Here is a 17191-nt window from a genome sequence, read left to right as displayed (position 1 = left end):
CTCCTACTTACATTTTCTGTAACATTTATTTAAAACTATTTTAATTGAATAGGATTGATTATGGATTATTTACATAATAAAGTTAAAAATAACTCAGTCTGAAGGGCTTTTGGGGCCTGCTTTTATTTTATTGACAAATATTAATTTACATGCTTGCTGACATTTAATACCTCCCATTATTTGTACAAAGAACAATACTAGGCCCATTGCCTAATACAGTGGGGGAAAAAAATCTAAATAGTGCTCATTTTTAAACATTTAAGCTGAAATAACAAATTCCACTTTTGAAGCTGACAAGCAAAAATCAGCAGCATAATTGAAATAATACAGAAGATAACCACAGATACAAAAATATCAGAAAATATTTTGTGTAAAAAGTGCCATAGTGTTAAAATTACAAAGCATTAATCAGACAGGCTGCAAAAATGGGATAAAACAAGACCAAGCTTCCCATGATGTCCAACTGGTCCACAGGCAGAAGATCCTCAGTCCATTCGCTTTTGTATTGCACTATGTAGTTAGTACAGTAAAACAGTGGTCAGCTAGCTAATATCATGTACAATTTAACATACTGATGGGGACAAATCCTTGATTTAATTCAGTGATATTTCACTAATTGTGGAATAATATGGGTTACCAGTATGTGTGAATTTCAGATTCTGGCCTACAAGTATCTCCTGATCCAGCAGGAGAGGCGTCACAAAGCTCCAAACGCAAACCATAGACAAACCGTTGAATTGTAGGACACTGTCTTGAGCTGCAAGGATGTTATCTTACTAAATAAAGGTTTAATGCTGTATGGAGTTAATTTAAACATGTTGAAATGATTTATGGCACAATAGGAGCACATCAAAAACAATTTTAGGTGTACAGCACTCATATTAGACAGTAGAACGACAATCCATTCTCCCATAGCAGGACCAGCACCTGCAGTCACGGCTTGACCAATGGGCTGGTTTCCATGTCCACACCCTGCGTGGACGTTTAAAGGCACCACTGGTGAAGAGGAGAGAGACCTCGGACTTTGTTTGCTTCTCATCGTCCATTCCTTCTGCAGTAAGACACAGCAGCGCTTTTTCAAGACCAGCATCTTTGAAGGAGCTTCACTTGCGGCGACTGAAGATGCTCTTTTTGCTGGAGCTCTTGTCGGCGGTGCTGAAGCCGATCAGAAGTCTCGCTTTCTCATCCTCCACTTGTTGCTGGAGGCTGCTGTCTGTTTTCCCATCGGTTGCTTTACCTCGAGACTCTGAGCCTGAGGCGGGTTTCAACCGCAGCTTCTCCTTTATCATCTGTTTATTTGGGACAAAAGTGTAATGGAGTTTGAGCAGACTCCTATTATATGTTGTTTAAAGTATGTGTTTCGGGATTGAGAGCTATTACCTGTGCGACTAGAGCTTTGCGACTGTCTCTCTTCACAGCCATAGCGAAGTCCAGCCAGGTCCAAGTGTTGTTATGATACTCCAAACAGGGCAGAACCAGGTTCAGATCCTTCCAGTCTACACTGCTCTTCTCTCCCTACAGATACACAATGAGAGAAACATATAGAGGAACACTAGAGAATGTGATAAACTAAATATTAACAATTATTTCAAATATTGTTGATTTTTTTTCTAAAAACAGTGTCATTTCTTGTCACTTCTTGTCTTGTAATTCAAGTAATTGTAATCCATTTCCTTAAATCTTGAAGATTAACTGACCCTTCGCCAGAAATTTGATTGACAGGCAATTTGACCAATCAAAACGCCGAAACTGACAGACAAATATGCCAGACATGATAGTAGATTAAAATTGGTGAACTTGAAAATTAGTGTAACCACTAGTGCTGTCAAATTATTATTTTTTTTACTAATTAATCACACCTTTTTGAAATTAATTGCCACCTAACATTAATGTTTTTAAATGTACTTTTACATTGTAATAATTTTACATTCAATCTTCAAATTAATGTAGAACCAAAAATATTTTGAATATTTGTTTAATATCTTTTTATGACGGAAGGTGAGTATGACTGATACCAATATTACTGTCTCTAGGAAATTGGTCTTTTTTTCCCCATTATTTAACCACTGACTATAGCTATTCAACATTACAGTATAATGCTATAAATTTTAACAATTATTATAATTTAAAAATAACAACTAAGTTTAGTGAACTAGAAACAATCTTCACATAAACCCATTATTTACCTGTGCCCTTCAGCAAGAGGGAAATATACAGAAATTTAATAAAGTTATCAAACACTAAATACTAAATTTAGATGAATCCTTAAATCCTTTCATTCTCTGATTAACAGAAATCACAGCAGCTGGGTTATTAGTGTATTTGGCTGCTATTACTTTAAGAGCTGCCACTGCTGAAGGTGACGTGGCTCTGACACGCTTGTAGTTTCATTCATGCTTTAATATGAAATATGAAAGACCCTTCTTCCATGGCTGGGATCGTTTACAACCACATTTGGGATTGTTTGAAGCCGCATTTAAACTGCATTTTGGAAGTTCAAAATTGGGGCACCATATCAGTCCATTATATGGAGAAAAATCCTGAAACGTTTCCCTCAAAAAATATCACTTCTTTACAGCTGAAGAAAGAAAGAAATGAACATCTTGGATGAGAAGGGGGTGAGTACATTATCTGTAAATGTTTGAGCGCTTCTGCTTTTTCTGGTCATGCGCATGTAGGAAAAAGCAGCACTGTTTTATCATACTAGAGACATTTGAGTGTGTTGAAAGTTTGCGAAGGGTCAATTATAACTCTTCTTTGTATTCATTTAGTGCAACCAACCTTGTAACTGACACAGAGGGGAACCTGGGGAATCTTGATGTAGATGAAAGAATTATTCATGGCTGCTCTTTCTTTCATCTTATCAATGTCATCAACAGGATGCTGAAAGGGAAATACATTTTTAGGTTAAAAACCTTGGTTACACTTCATTTGTGACTTCTATTTGAGAACATCATAATTCATTACAGACTGCAAATGAAGCTCTATAATGAACAAATGAAAAAACAAACAACAAAAAAAAACTAAAAATCAAAAGGCAAATATCTATCATAAGCAGGCATTTTTTATCATCACATTGAACTAAAAGTACCTCAGGTGGTTTGCGAAATGATCTCCTGACACCAGCGGTTCGATTTAACCCTTGCGCGACCCCTTTCCCGGGTCCAAGCCCTCCTATGGAGTCTTCAGAGAGCTGTCTGGGTTTCACGACACCTGCGATTTAAGAAGAAAACAAGCCTTAGACACTCCACAATGCACAGGAAAGTCACCCTGAAGCCATTTCAGACACAAAACCCTCCAATGTCAATGGAGCGATGAGCTTTTAATAGCCCAGGATGGGCCATCAGTGTGACATAACATCAGCACACAGCAATCTAATACCCTCACTGGAGCGCAAAGGAGAAAAAAATCGATGTAAACCGATATTGATCAACACGGGCTGCACTATGGATGTCAGTACAGCGAGTGCAGAGAGTGGGTAAAACAGGAACATAAAGACCAATTCTGGCTATTCAGAGTATCAGAATTTTTCTTGCACTTTGATAAATTGTAATTATTTTGAATTACTTGCATATGATGAAATTATGAACAAAGTTGATTATCCCTGTTGCGATGGGAAGGTCATGCTCATGACAAGAAAGAAAATTTCACAAACCTGTAGTAACCAGTCTAAACTTGTCTTCCTCATCCCCAACTTCCTCTTCTTCCACATTTCGTCCAGGGAAGAAAAATCCCATCATCCTCTTGAAGAACTGGTACATGAGCTGAATGGTAAGTGGTACCACATTTACCTACAAATAAAAGCATTTTTCAGAAGGATGATGACGGATGTATGTTAGAATAGGATCCTCCTGTGTATTGATGCAAACAGAAATAGATTTCATGATATTGACCTCAAAGTGCTCTTTGACGGAAATCCCTCCCACTGGAGGGCGGACTTTACTGAAGATGCGGAGGGCAAGCTGGCGTCCTGATTGACAGGGGCTCTGAGGGCGCAAAACAACCTATAACACAGAACATGAGCACAGTTACACCCACATCAAGTACTTGTGTTTGTCTAGATGCAAACCACAAAACAAAGGAAAACATGGACATGGTTGCATATCCTGCTGGTCAAAGCCAACCGAAAATGATTGGACAGATGAAAAAAAAAACAAAAACAAAAAAAAAAGAGACAAAAGACGTAAAAGTGGAAGGCAATGCAACGAGCCTGCGATATCAAACTACAAGTTAGAATGCAGGTGAATTTTGTCCAAACAGAAACATAAAAACTCTCTGAGCAGGCATATGTCTGGATGAGGACGAATATGTCGACTAACAAACATAGGATTTTACCCACTCCATACATACCCTTACATGCTGCACAAGAAAAACCAAGAGTTATAAGATTAACAAATAGTAGAGATGTGCAAAATGCTAAAATGTTCTGGTTGTCTGAATGACTAGTTGGAAGACCTGTATAATTAGGCTGGTTTAGGATCATGTTCACAAGACAATGGTCCAACATGTTTCTTAGGGATGTACAACATGGACGCTATCACAGTCCTCACAAAATGATTATAATAATGCTATCATCAGACAATTTTATGTTCGATAATTTGCTACTAAAGCAATAATTATGATGGCTAATAATAATTCATTTTAATACTATATCTGTAATTACGATGAAAAAGTTTCAAATCAAAATTAACAAAACCTCAATATAATTTACATGTACACATTTACTGTAAATGGAGGTGAAATGCTATAAAAATAAACAGGACCCCTAACTAATAAACTAGTTGGCTGCTGGACAACTAAAACACTAGATGATCATCAGGGGAGGGTCAAGTCTGCTGATTGCTAAACTAGAATACTGTCAACTTTTTACCTTACATTTAACAGCTAAAATGCTAAATACTTAATTAACTGGCCCTTAATTAATTAACTAGTTGGATGCATTAGAAAACTAGGTGACAGGATGGTTCATGAGGGGACAGTATGGTTAACAAATCTACCAGAATAGTTAACATGTTACTTTAATATTACATCTAAAATGCTAACTACTCATTTAGATGATCCCAAATAAACGGACTAGTTGGTTGTTAGATAAATTTACAGTTAAGGGACAGTATGGCTGACAAGACTACTAGTTGTCAAACAGCCTAGAATATGCATAATGCTACCTTAAATATTACAGGTAAAATGTTAACTACTCATTTAGTTGACCCCTTGTTGATTGACTAGTTGGTTGTTAGATAAATTTACCTTTGAAGGGTCAGCACAGCTGATAAGTTTACAAGTTGTCAAACTTGAATATGTTAACGTCACCTTAAATACTACAGTTAAAATGCTAAGTACTCATTTAGTTGACCTCTAGTTGATGACTAGTTGGTTGTTAGATTTAGCATGAAGGGACAGCACAGTTTACAAGCATACTAGTTGTCAAACTAGAATCCGGTTAACGTTACCTTAAATATTACAGCTAAAATGCTAACTACTCATTTAGTTTACCCCTAGTCGATTGACTAGTTGGTTGTTAGATAAATTTACCATGAAGACAGGATGGTTGAGAAGTCTACTAGTTGTCAAACTAGAATACGGTTAATGTTATCTTAAATATTATAGCTAAAATGGTAATTGCTCATTTAGTTGACCCCTCATAGATTGACTAGTTGGTAGTTAGATAAATTTACCACTGAACGGACAGCACCATTGACAAGTCTACTAGTTTGTAAAATAGAATAAAGTTAATATTATCTTAAATATTACAGCTAAAATGCTAATTACTCATTTAGTTGACCCCTAGTTGATTGACTAGGTTATTAGATAAATTAGTAAACTAGGTGATAGACAAGGAACAGCGTGGCTGACTATTTTTTGTATGTTTATTTCTAGTAACTGTCTAGTTGGACTAATGTTTTGGACAATTAGTAGACCATCATGCACCCTCTCTAACAAATGGTATGAAAAAAAATCTATATGCATTAAACCAGCCCCCTATGCAGGCTTCCGTTCAGACTGATTTAAACATGCGTAAACAACCACACAGAGACATTTGCATAAGTTAGAGAACAATAACAGCAGATTTTCAATTACACATCTCAACTGTCACATGGTTTAGTTATTTCCTCAACTTGGACATCCAGTGTGAATCATTAAGCAGTACCTTGTATGCAGCATTGGGAAGCAGGTTATTCATGGTGAACCAGCCCAATTCTAGGAGATGCTCTGCTGTGTCATCTGACTTATTCAGCTGTGAAAGAGAACATCCCATTAAGACATGTAGCCACTGACGCAGTCACATACACAGTAACTAACGTTTTACCAATGATTAGCAAACAGCATTCAGCAACTTCAACCAAAACATTTGTATTGTGAGTCCTTGCAGACTCACCTTGCTATACATGAACCGCTGCAGTTCAAGTTCAGCTATACCCAGCTGTCCATCTTCTTCTGTGAGACACCAGCGGGCCTGAGCAAAGTAGAACTCAGTACGACGCACAACGCTAACATCTTCTGGGGGTTTACGCAGCTCCAATTTGTTTGCCCTTTGCAGTTGAAAGTCCTTAAAACACCTTAAAGGAGGCAACAAACAGTGATAAATCTAAACATTTTGAACTAATATTTGATGATCAACTGCTAGAATTGTGACAGTGACTGACCGGATGAGGATGTTGAGCTCCTCACTCTTCATCTGCATGTCCGTCTTCTCTTGGTTGAGCTGATTTTGCATGTGGTTGATTTCCGACAGGTCATCTCCTCTGCACTCTTCTGACTGGGACTGTAAGAGTCAAATAAGTCATTATGAATGAACCTCAGAGTAGTCTGTAGGACATGACCTCATTGAACACACTAGGTGGACTAACCCTCATGTTGGAGTAGATCAGTTTCTCCAGGCAACGAATCTGAGCCAAATGCTGGCGTACGGCTTCCTGAAGGTGCAAGATACTGCTACGCTGCTCCTCAGGGTTGCTGGAGATCTCTAGCTGGAACCGTACACGCTGTTTTCTCTCGCTGTGCTCCTAAACACAGCAAAAGATTTGGCAAATACAACACAAGAACACATTGCAAAACTAATGTTCAGACCAATTGCAGTCAGTTCGAACCTTGCGCCGGGGCTCCACGTGGAGCAGCAAGTTATTGACTATGTCCAGGATCATGGAGTACTGCACTGGATTGGTGGAAATCTCCAGGTCATTGTGGATGAGGGTGAAAGTGTCGACTGCACCTGATATGACCGGAACAAAGCAATAATATATCTCTGACAGAACAACTACTAGCATCATAAGCCAGTCCTGTTCCGCTTGAGGTTACATACCAGCCTGTTTCTTTAAAAGGTCCTCCTTCTCATGACGGTCACGGATCTCTGGTGGTTTGATGGAGGTGGCCAGTTCAGGGTCGATGTCGTGGCTGTACCCGATGTAGTACATGCGACAGCTACAGCGAGAGATGATACGCTGGACCTGCTGGGTCTCCTGTACTTGGGATGGCTGGTTCCAATCTAAATCGGAGCAAGAAGAAACAGGTCAGATAAACTAAACTGTGGCTGCTGATTGGATGTGCAAAAGGTGTTGCCACAAAGGAACGAAGATGGTCATTATTTTAGTTTTCTTTGCTCAAAAAAGTTCTCGTAGCTTCATAACATTTCGGTCGAACCACTGATGTCACATGGACTATTTAACAATGTCCTTACTACCTTTCTGGGTAGTTGGGTTGCTGTCTATGCAAAGTCACAAAGCTCATGGATTTCATACTAGCTGTCAAACTAGAACACAGTTGTTGAACATGGTGGTTAGATAAATTTACCATGAAGAGACAGCACAGTTTAGTCTACTAGTTGTCAAACTAGAATACATTTAACATTACCTTAAATACTAGAGCTAAAATGCTAGCTACTCATTTATTTGATTCCTAATAAATTGACTAGTTTGTTAGATAAATTCACCATTGAAGGGACAGAATGGTTGACAGGTCTACTAGTTGTGAAACTGGAACGTTTAACATTACCTTAAATATTACTAAAATGCTAACTACTCATTTAGCTGACACCCAAAAAACGGACTAGTTAACGTTACCTTAAATATTACAGCTAAAATGCTAAATACTCATTTAGTTAATCACTAATAAATTGACTAGTTGGTAGTTAGACAAATTTACCTTGAAGGGACAGCATGGTTGACAAGTCTACTAGTTGTCAAACTAAAATATGGTTAATGTTACCTTAAATATTACAGCTAAAATGCTAACTACTCATTTAGTTGGCCCCTATTAAATTGACTAGTTGGTTGTTAGATAAATTTACCATTGAAGGGACAGCACGGTTGACAAGTCTACTAGTTGTCAAACTAGAATACAGATAACATTAACTTAAAATTTTCAGCTAAAATGCTAACGACTCATTTGGTTGACCCCTAATAAAGTGGCTAGTTGATTTTTAGAAAAATTTACCATGAAGGGACAGAACAGTTCGCAATTCTAGTAGTTGTCAAACTAGAATACAGTTAATGTTATCTTAAATATTAGAGCTAAAATGCTAACTACTCATTTAGTTGGCCCCTATTAAATTGACTAGTTGGTTGTTAGATAAATTTACCATTGAAGGGAGTGAATGGTTGTTAAATCTATTAGCTGTCAAAGTAGAACATTTTAACATTACCTTAAATATTACAGCTAAAATGCTAAATACTCATTTAGTTGACACCTAATAAACCGACTAGTTGGTTGTTAGAAAATTTTACCATTAAAGGGACAGTACAGTTGACAATTGTACTAGTTGTCAAACTAGAATACCATTAACGTTACCTTAAATATTACAACTAAAATACTAACTACTCATTTATTTGACTGCTAATGAATTGACTACTTGGTTGTTAGATAAATTTACTACTGAAGAGAAAGCACAGTTGACAAGTCTACTAGTTGTCAAACTAGAATACAGATAACGTTACCTTAAATATTACAGCTAAAATGCTAACTACTCATTTTGTTAATCACTAATAAATTGACTAGTTGGTTGTTAGATAAATTTACCATTGAAGGGAGTGAATGGTTGTTAAATCTATTAGCTGTCAAAGTAGAACATTTTAACATTACCTTATATATTACAGCTAAAATGCTAAATACTCATTTAGTTGACACCTAATAAACCGACTAGTTGGTTGTTAGAAAATTTTACCATTAAAGGGACAGTACAGTTGACAATTGTACTAGTTGTCAAACTAGAATACCATTAACGTTACCTTAAATATTACAACTAAAATACTAACTACTCATTTATTTGACTGCTAATGAATTGACTACTTGGTTGTTAGATAAATTTACTACTGAAGAGAAAGCACAGTTGACAAGTCTACTAGTTGTCAAACTAGAATACAGATAATGTTACCTTAAATATTACAGCTAAAATGCTAACTACTCATTTAGTTAATCACTAATAAATTGACTAGTTGGCAGTTAAATTTACCATGAAGGGACAGCATGGTTGACAAGTCTACTAGTTGTCAAACTAGAATACGTTCAACGTTACTTTAAATTTTACAGCTAAAATGCTAACTACTCATTTACTTGACTCCTAATAAATTGACTAGTTGGTTGTTAGATAAATTTGCCACTGAAGGAACAGCACAGCTGACAAGTCAACTAGTTATCATATTAGAATATGGTTAACGTGAATTTTACTGCTAAATTGTTAACTACTCACTTATTTGACCCCTAGCTGACTGACTAGTTCAGGGGTGCCCAAACTCAGCCCTGGAGGTCCGGTGTCCTGCAGAGCTCCAACCCCAATTAGACACACCTGAACCAACTAATCAAGCTCTCACTAGGCATACTAGAAACTTCCCGGCAGGTGTGTTGAGGCAAGTTAGAGCTAAACTCTGCAGGACACCAGCCCTCCAGGACCGAGTTGGGGAACCCCTGGACTAGTTGGTTGCTGGTTTTAATAATGTTCTAAAGATGAACAAGTCTTACGGGTTTAGAATGACATGAGGTTGAGTAATTAATGACAATATTTTCATTTTTGGGTGAACTAACCTTTTAACGCTTTAATGAACTCAAGTGTTAAAATTGCACACCTGTGGTGGTGCTGACCATGCCTCCAACAGCCTGGCCGCTCTCCATAAGCTCCTGGACTGAGTCCAGGTTCCTCTGCCTGTGCTCCTCAATGTTCTTAACCTGTAGGTCCACAAAATGAGATATGATCAATTTAATTCAATGTTTCATTGATTATAAATGCATGATAACTTCTGCTGAACCCACCTCCAGCCACAGCTGCCAGTCTTCCTGTTCAGAGGGGTTTTGCTCCATGGTGGCAAAGTACTGCATACCATCCAGCAGACACGTCCAAGTGGTCTTCTGCTTGAGCGTGTCGTTGTACCAAGCAGGATGGTGCTCACATTGCAGTAGTTGAGCCTTGGCGGCAGATACCAGTACGCAACCGGCAGTCTCTGTGCCTCGAAGCATCATCTAAACACATGGGAAGATGTTTAGACCTGCTTAAACAGTATCTTGCATTATGGGTTACTGCTCTCAAAGCTAAATTCATACCTGACCGTTGACAAGCTCTATGAACCAGTTGCGGTTGTACACATCATCCGTCTGGCATGCGGCAATCCCACAGAGCTGGTCACTCACTCCTGCATCCTCTTCAGAGAAGACCACAAACTTATCAGTCTCCTCGATGAGCTTCTGCAGCATGGATGTTCCTAAAAGGGATCACATAAATACATCAACTGGGGCAAAGAAAGCCTGGGTACACAGAAGACTCACCAGTTCCAATTAGCAATTGGCAAATGAGCTACCAGATTTCAATTACAATTACAAGAAGAGCACACCTTCATTCTGACTCTTCTCTGGACGAGTGGTTGTGGTGATGACTGGTGTAGCGGGAGCCGTGTTTGACGAGTAGCTGGACATGGAGCGTTTCAGCTTTTTTGTCTGCACCTGGGTGTCAATCCGCAGACCCTTCAGAGCCTCAGTAGAGAGGTTTCTCTTCAGCACGGCTGCTTTTTTATAGCCGTCGTACAAACCAAAGGCAATATTCCGGTTGGTCGTGGTCCACGAAGCCCTCAGATCCACCAAACACAACTTGTGTGTGTAGGAAGCATTGCTCTCGTCTTTTAAGTTCACCTCCTAAGACAATTTAAGCAGTGATATAGTTGGTTTGTCAATCAATAAAGGCCTACTTACACTGGGGAAAATTTTTTTGAACCAAAAATTGCGCCCCACCTCCTCTATGCGGTTGCTCTGTCTCTGGTAGCTGAGTGAGGACAGGCTGAGCAGGTGGGTCTTCTTCACCTGGGTGTTAATCTGGTGGTCGGCTGTCTCGTCCCATGTGGAGGCCATGAGGTGCACAGTGACCAGAGAGAGCTCGCTCACCATCTGAGTAACGTTCCACTCGGAGATCAGTCGTCTCATCACAGTGCCAGCTGTAAAACATGCATCGATCATTTCAGCAGAACATTTTAACAGTGTGTCAAGTGGGGAGAGTGACTGAGGCTGTTTGGTCTCTCACCCTGTGGGATGAGCCTCTGTGCTCCTCTGGTGAAGACATGACCTTTACTGCACTCCACCTGAATGCCTCTCTGCTGAGCAAACGATGCCCAGTAATGGACCTGCACAGGAACATTAAGACAGGTTTAACCTCGGATATGTCATCATATTTACTTATCAACTCATGAATCTTTCCAATATGATGAAAGATAGGGGAGGGAATCTTTCAGTACCTCATGATTCAATTTATTTAGATTCTTGGGGTCACGATTCGATTAAAAAACGATTCACGTTTTTCCTATTTTTAATCACGATTCAGAATTTTTCATCAAATGTTTAGTACGCACTGGACATCAAACGCACTAGTATTTTAATACAAAAACATACCAGTCTATAGTATGGGTAGTCCTGACTCAAGAAATCAGTGTTTCCTATTAATTATTAACTTCCTAATATGTCAAAAATATTTTACACTTCCCATTAGGGATTTGTCCGAATTTGATACCATGTTCAAAAAGGAAATGACGTACTAAGAAACCCCTAAATACAAGATGGGAAGAAAAAATACATTTTAATGTTTTCGCTTGCAAGTATATTGTTGGGTAATTATACTGTACATAAATTACGGGAATTAGGGAGCTGTTACTAATATGCGGTACGTTGAAATTGCTTTTGAATGCATGTTCGGTTTTTACTTTCACTTTCGAGATTTGCGATTACACGGAGTGGTAGTAGGCCTTCTTACCACATATTTTACAAGATTAGATGTTTATCAGTGGTGCTCAGGATCTGCAAATCATTCATCATCGTCCTATCAGTCATCTCTCTTTATGTGGTAAGTGAAATATATGTTATGTACTCAACTGTAACAGGCTACCACTAGCAAGTGGCTAACCTGTTGAGATTTTGAAATCCAGTGCATCCATCCATCATAGATGTGCTCCACACGGCTCCAGGAGGTTAGAAAAAGGTCTTCTGTGGCGAATCAATGCGTTTTTATAAGAAAAATATCCACATTTACAACTGTATAAACCGTGGAGCTGTGTGGAGTACTTTTTATGATGGATGGACGCACTTGATTTGGCTTCAAAATCTCAACACCCATTCACTACCATTATAAAGCTTGGAAGAGCCAGGACATTTTTTAATAGAACTCTGACTGTATTCATCTGAAAGAAGAAAGTCATATACACCTAGGATGGCTTGAGGGTGAGTAAATAATGGGGAAGTTTTCATTTTTGGGTTAACCATTCCTTTTAACTAATATAAAAGGGAGGCGTGCATAAAGTATCGCCCAAAAGAAGCAGGTGTGTCACCTGTAGCTGCGGGAAAGACGCCGTATAGGACATCTGCTTGTAGTGCTGGCCGAGCTTCCTGCGAGTGGGTCTGAGGCTGTGGAAGAGCTTGCCTCTGCAGATGGGCCGGGACACGCTGGTCCAAGTGGCCCAGAAGTTCTGCATCCAGCGCAGGGTGCTGCTGTAGAGGAGGATTCTGGGTTGACAGGGCTCTGAGAGAAAACACAAACACCAGCCTTTAAAACCAGAGCTTAAAATACGTCTGGAATACACTACATGACTGCCATCCATTTTAAAAAGCCTTGTAGCTTTTATCAGCATCTATGAAACAAGCTATAGTTCTAACCTTTGCCACAATGCTGGTCGAGGTCCATGGTGATGGAGAGGTTGAGGTTTTCAGAGCGGAAGGCCCTGTAGGAGTCGTGCGGCTGGCCTGAGGTGACATCCGCAACATTCTCTGCTACACAGAGCATTACAGCATGGTGGTCATGTGGATTACCATGGCATAACCATTGGAGGTCAAGGGTCATGCATAGGCTCGGGAGGTGCAGGAAGCAGATATCATCATACCTGTATAGAAACAGATCACAATTTAAAGGGACAGTTTAATTCTTTAATTCTTTAAATTACTCACCCTCATGTCGTACTAAACCCTAAAGAGTTCATCTTCATAACACAAATTAAGACATTTCTGATGAAATATGAGAGCTTTCTGACCCTGCATAGACAGTAACACAGATGAAACGCTCAAACAGCCCAGAAAGGTAGTAATGACATCGTTAAATTATTGTTGAATAAAGCCATTATTTTTGTTTTCTTTGCACACAAAAAGTATTCTTGTAGCTTCATAACATTACAGTTGAACCAATGATGTCACATGGACTATTTTAATGATGTCCTTACTACTTTCTGAGCCTTGAACATGGTAGTTGTTTTGCCGTCTATGGGGCCAAAAAGCTCTTGAATTTCATCAAAAATATATTTATATGCGTTCCGAAGATGAATGAATGTCTTACGGGTTTGGAACAACATGAGGGTGAGTAATTAATTACAGAATTTTCATTTTTAGGCAAACTATCCCTTTAAATCAAAATGTCACGTACTTGGAGGCTGTTCTAACGTTGACATCCAGGTCACCCTTGAAGACAAACTGCCCAGGATTCCAGTCAAAGTTTAGCTTGCTCCACTCCCAGTGTAGGTTCTCTGTGGTGTTGTAAGGGTCCTACACAAATAAAACAGTACAGTTAACATTAGATATCTGCACGTGTGAGGGGTTGCATGTGGGTGTGCTTGTTAGTACCTCAGTTGCAAGCTGATGCAGGTTGGCCTGTTCGATGTCCATTACCCAGCGGCCATGCAATAGAAGTCTGCTTTTATCCCACCAGGTTAGAAGAGGGGACGGGTCAGCTGTGGGTTTGGTCAGTAAATCAACAGCCTGGCCAATCAGTGTCCAAGCAGGATCCCAGCACGGCCCCCACACAATGGTGTAGAGGGAAATATTCGCTACATAAACAATTAGACCAGTTGAGTCACATAGTTGCGGCATCACATTACAGACTCACAAGATTAAGAGAGTGTTGTGACTCACAATGTACATCGTAGTAGAACTTTAGTGGTGGCATATTCCTGTAAACCGTCACATCACCCCACGGCTGGCCGAGCTGGACCACCTGTTTGCGCTTTGCTCTCAGCTGCCCGTCCTGCTCGGTACCCATCAGACGTCCAGACAGCGACCACTCTCTGATCTCAAACAGGTAACGGGGATAGTCCCGGATTCGCACTAAACCACACAAGAAAACAAGCATGCTAGCCATCATGGACTTACTAATAATAATCAGAAATTACTAATAATAGCAGTTTTCACATGTAGCAGTCAGCAAACTACACTCACATTTGATTCCAATAGAGTCTGAGATTAGGATGATGCTATCTGTTCTGTTCCAATATGGCAAAAAAATTTATGTGACGCAGCTTCAAAGGGCTCTACATGATCTCAGCCAAGGAATAATGGTCTTATCTAGCAAAACAATCAGTCATATACTAAAAAAAATATATACTTTTTAACCACAAAATGTTCGTCTTGCACTAGCTCGACTTCATACATTACGGAATTACATCAGAAAGGTCATGAGCGGTTAGTTCTTCTTCTGTGTACTTCCAAAGATCATCGGACATCAGTTTTAACTTTTTTGGTAAAGGGCGTTTGACTTTCTTTGCACGTTTACTCTGTAAACACTGTGTCAGTACATAATGTGTGACGTCAAGCTAGCGCAAGCAGGCATTCGTGGTTAAAAAGTAAAATTTGTTTAGCTAGATAAGACCCTAACTCCTTGGCTGTGATCATTTTCCTCAAAAACCTTAATTTTTTTCGATTTAAAGACATGATGAACATCTTGGATGATATTGGGATAAGTAAATTATTAGGAAATTTGTCTTCTTGAATTGAACTAATCGTTTAATAATAAACTATAAAACTAAATAAATTATACTAAATTTATGCCAAAAAATTATACTATTTATTCTAAGCTTGCATTCTCTATTAAGGACACATGCCATAATTCCTTACGATTTTGGTAAAAACAAATCTTCTTAGGGTAGCACTAGCCATCTTTAGCATTAGCATAATCTGTTAAAACAAGGTCTAGGTAAAAGGTTTACTATGTTTGGAACAGATGTTTTAGATTACTGACAGTAGACATTCACTAGCTAAGAAAACAAGCATCATTCATTGGATTACTTATTTAAAGCAGTGTCCAATCATGATCCTAGATGGCCACTGTCCTGTAGAACTTAGTTCCAAACCCAAATAAACACACCTAAACCAGCTAATCAAGGTCTTCCAGTTGACTAGAAACATCCAGGTACATTTATATTTACACATATATTTATCCAATGCAACTTGCATTGCATTTAAGGCATACATTTTATCAACTGCGAATCGAACCCATGACCTTGGTGTTGCTAGCATCATGCTCTACTGTTCTACTGCAGCTAAAAGCACTTTTGACTCACCCAGAAATGCATTAAGCTTGAATTTAAAAGCACGGCACCACTGGATCACCAGCTGAAGGCCGTCTCTAGGGAAGGGGCTAATGCCATCGATGTCCCTCAGCTGCTCTCGGATCCGCTCAGGCCCGTGCAACGACTGATCCGCAAGTACCACCAGCTCTAACTCCGACACTGTCCAGGTGAGCAGGGACTTGCGCATGGGCGTGTTGGCGTACAGTCGCTTGGACCGTTGAATGTAGATCTCAATGTGCTTACGCTCAAGAGAAGTGTAGAGCTCCTCGATCTTACGGGCCGGCAGGAGCTCGCCGTGCTGCTTGCGTAGATCGGCCACTTTCTTGTCCAGCAGCCCCAGACGCTTGGCGCTTTCTTTGCTTTCATCCTTCATTAACTCGTAGTTGTCACGTAGTTTGATTTCAAAAACATCGTCCAAGAACACAAAGGAGAACTGGTTGATGCGGATCAGCAGGTCCGGTGGAAGGCGACTAGGTTCTGCTGAAGGTGCGGCACTGCTGTGTAGGGTTTTCAGCCACTTCTGCACGCTGATGGCCTTGTCGAAAGTGTCAGAGAAGTTGTACTGGTAAGGGAACTCAATGGCAAGGCTGGGCGCAGTAAAGAGCCAGGCGCGATTACGAGATGTTTGCAGGAAAGGGAATTGAGATCTGTGCTGTTGCATTATCTCAATCTCCTCCAGCATCTGCACGTCGGCTCCAGAAAAGGAGAAGATGTCATTGCCATCGAAGTTGAACACCAAATGAGGAGTCTTCATCAGCATGGCTCCAGGCCGTTTGGAGAGCGACAGTGCTTCGGCACTGATGATGATGAAGTTTGTCTCGGCCACATGGGCGGTGAGCCGCGTGCTTGCCAACTCTATACAAACTAACGTGCCGGAGGAAGAGGCTGCAGACTCTGTTCCGTCCTTCTGTTGTATTTTTAGAGATTCAGACAGCGTCTTCCAATAGCTTTGGCTCTCGGTGACGTGCTGGTACAAAAACATGTGGTCAGATGGTGTCCACTGCACTGCCAAAGCGTTTTCACTCCGCACCTGATCATATGAACAGGGAAGGAAATAAAATCAAGATGTGGTTAAAGTCAGCATGAAATGAAAACCATGGTCGTCTATCTTCACTATTGTAATTTATATTTGAGTGAAACAGCTAACAAGAATAAAAAAGTAGGAGTCGATTTTGTCCATCATGAATTGACTGGAACGGTGATGTCTGCTAATTGCTGCAACCTCATATGAGTGACAGTTTGCTGGAGGGGAGGGATCATTATCATTCCCTTGTGAGCGTGCACACATCATTAGAAAAGACCGTCATTGCGAGAGAAGGTTAACTTTTTTCATTACAGATTACGAGGGCACTTGAATTTTATACAAATACCAGAATCTAAGACACATTTAGTATACTAAAATA

General features: G+C 39.7%; 1 protein-coding gene across 1 annotated transcript in view; it reads right to left on the bottom strand.

Moving 5' to 3' along the window:
• Positions 1–112: 112 nt before the first annotated feature.
• Positions 113–17191, bottom strand: part of LOC127177231 (protein KIAA0100-like) — a 29327-nt gene continuing 12248 nt past the window's right edge. The window contains 24 exon segments of the mRNA XM_051129374.1: positions 113–1289; positions 1381–1515; positions 2782–2883; positions 3092–3213; positions 3656–3791; positions 3894–4004; positions 6149–6235; positions 6377–6557; positions 6645–6763; positions 6849–7004; positions 7089–7210; positions 7301–7483; positions 10056–10155; positions 10240–10446; positions 10528–10685; positions 10815–11112; positions 11209–11408; positions 11495–11594; positions 12789–12979; positions 13114–13337; positions 13871–13989; positions 14068–14270; positions 14356–14547; positions 15780–16818. Of these exon segments, the coding sequence (XP_050985331.1) occupies positions 1104–1289; positions 1381–1515; positions 2782–2883; positions 3092–3213; positions 3656–3791; positions 3894–4004; positions 6149–6235; positions 6377–6557; positions 6645–6763; positions 6849–7004; positions 7089–7210; positions 7301–7483; positions 10056–10155; positions 10240–10446; positions 10528–10685; positions 10815–11112; positions 11209–11408; positions 11495–11594; positions 12789–12979; positions 13114–13337; positions 13871–13989; positions 14068–14270; positions 14356–14547; positions 15780–16818 (4671 nt within the window). The 3' untranslated portion in view covers positions 113–1103.

This window comes from Labeo rohita, chromosome 15, assembly GCF_022985175.1.
Source record: "Labeo rohita strain BAU-BD-2019 chromosome 15, IGBB_LRoh.1.0, whole genome shotgun sequence".
Lineage (NCBI taxonomy): Eukaryota > Metazoa > Chordata > Actinopteri > Cypriniformes > Cyprinidae > Labeo > Labeo rohita.
Note: the sequence above shows the minus strand (reverse complement) of the source record. Positions and strands in the feature narration are given on the sequence as shown.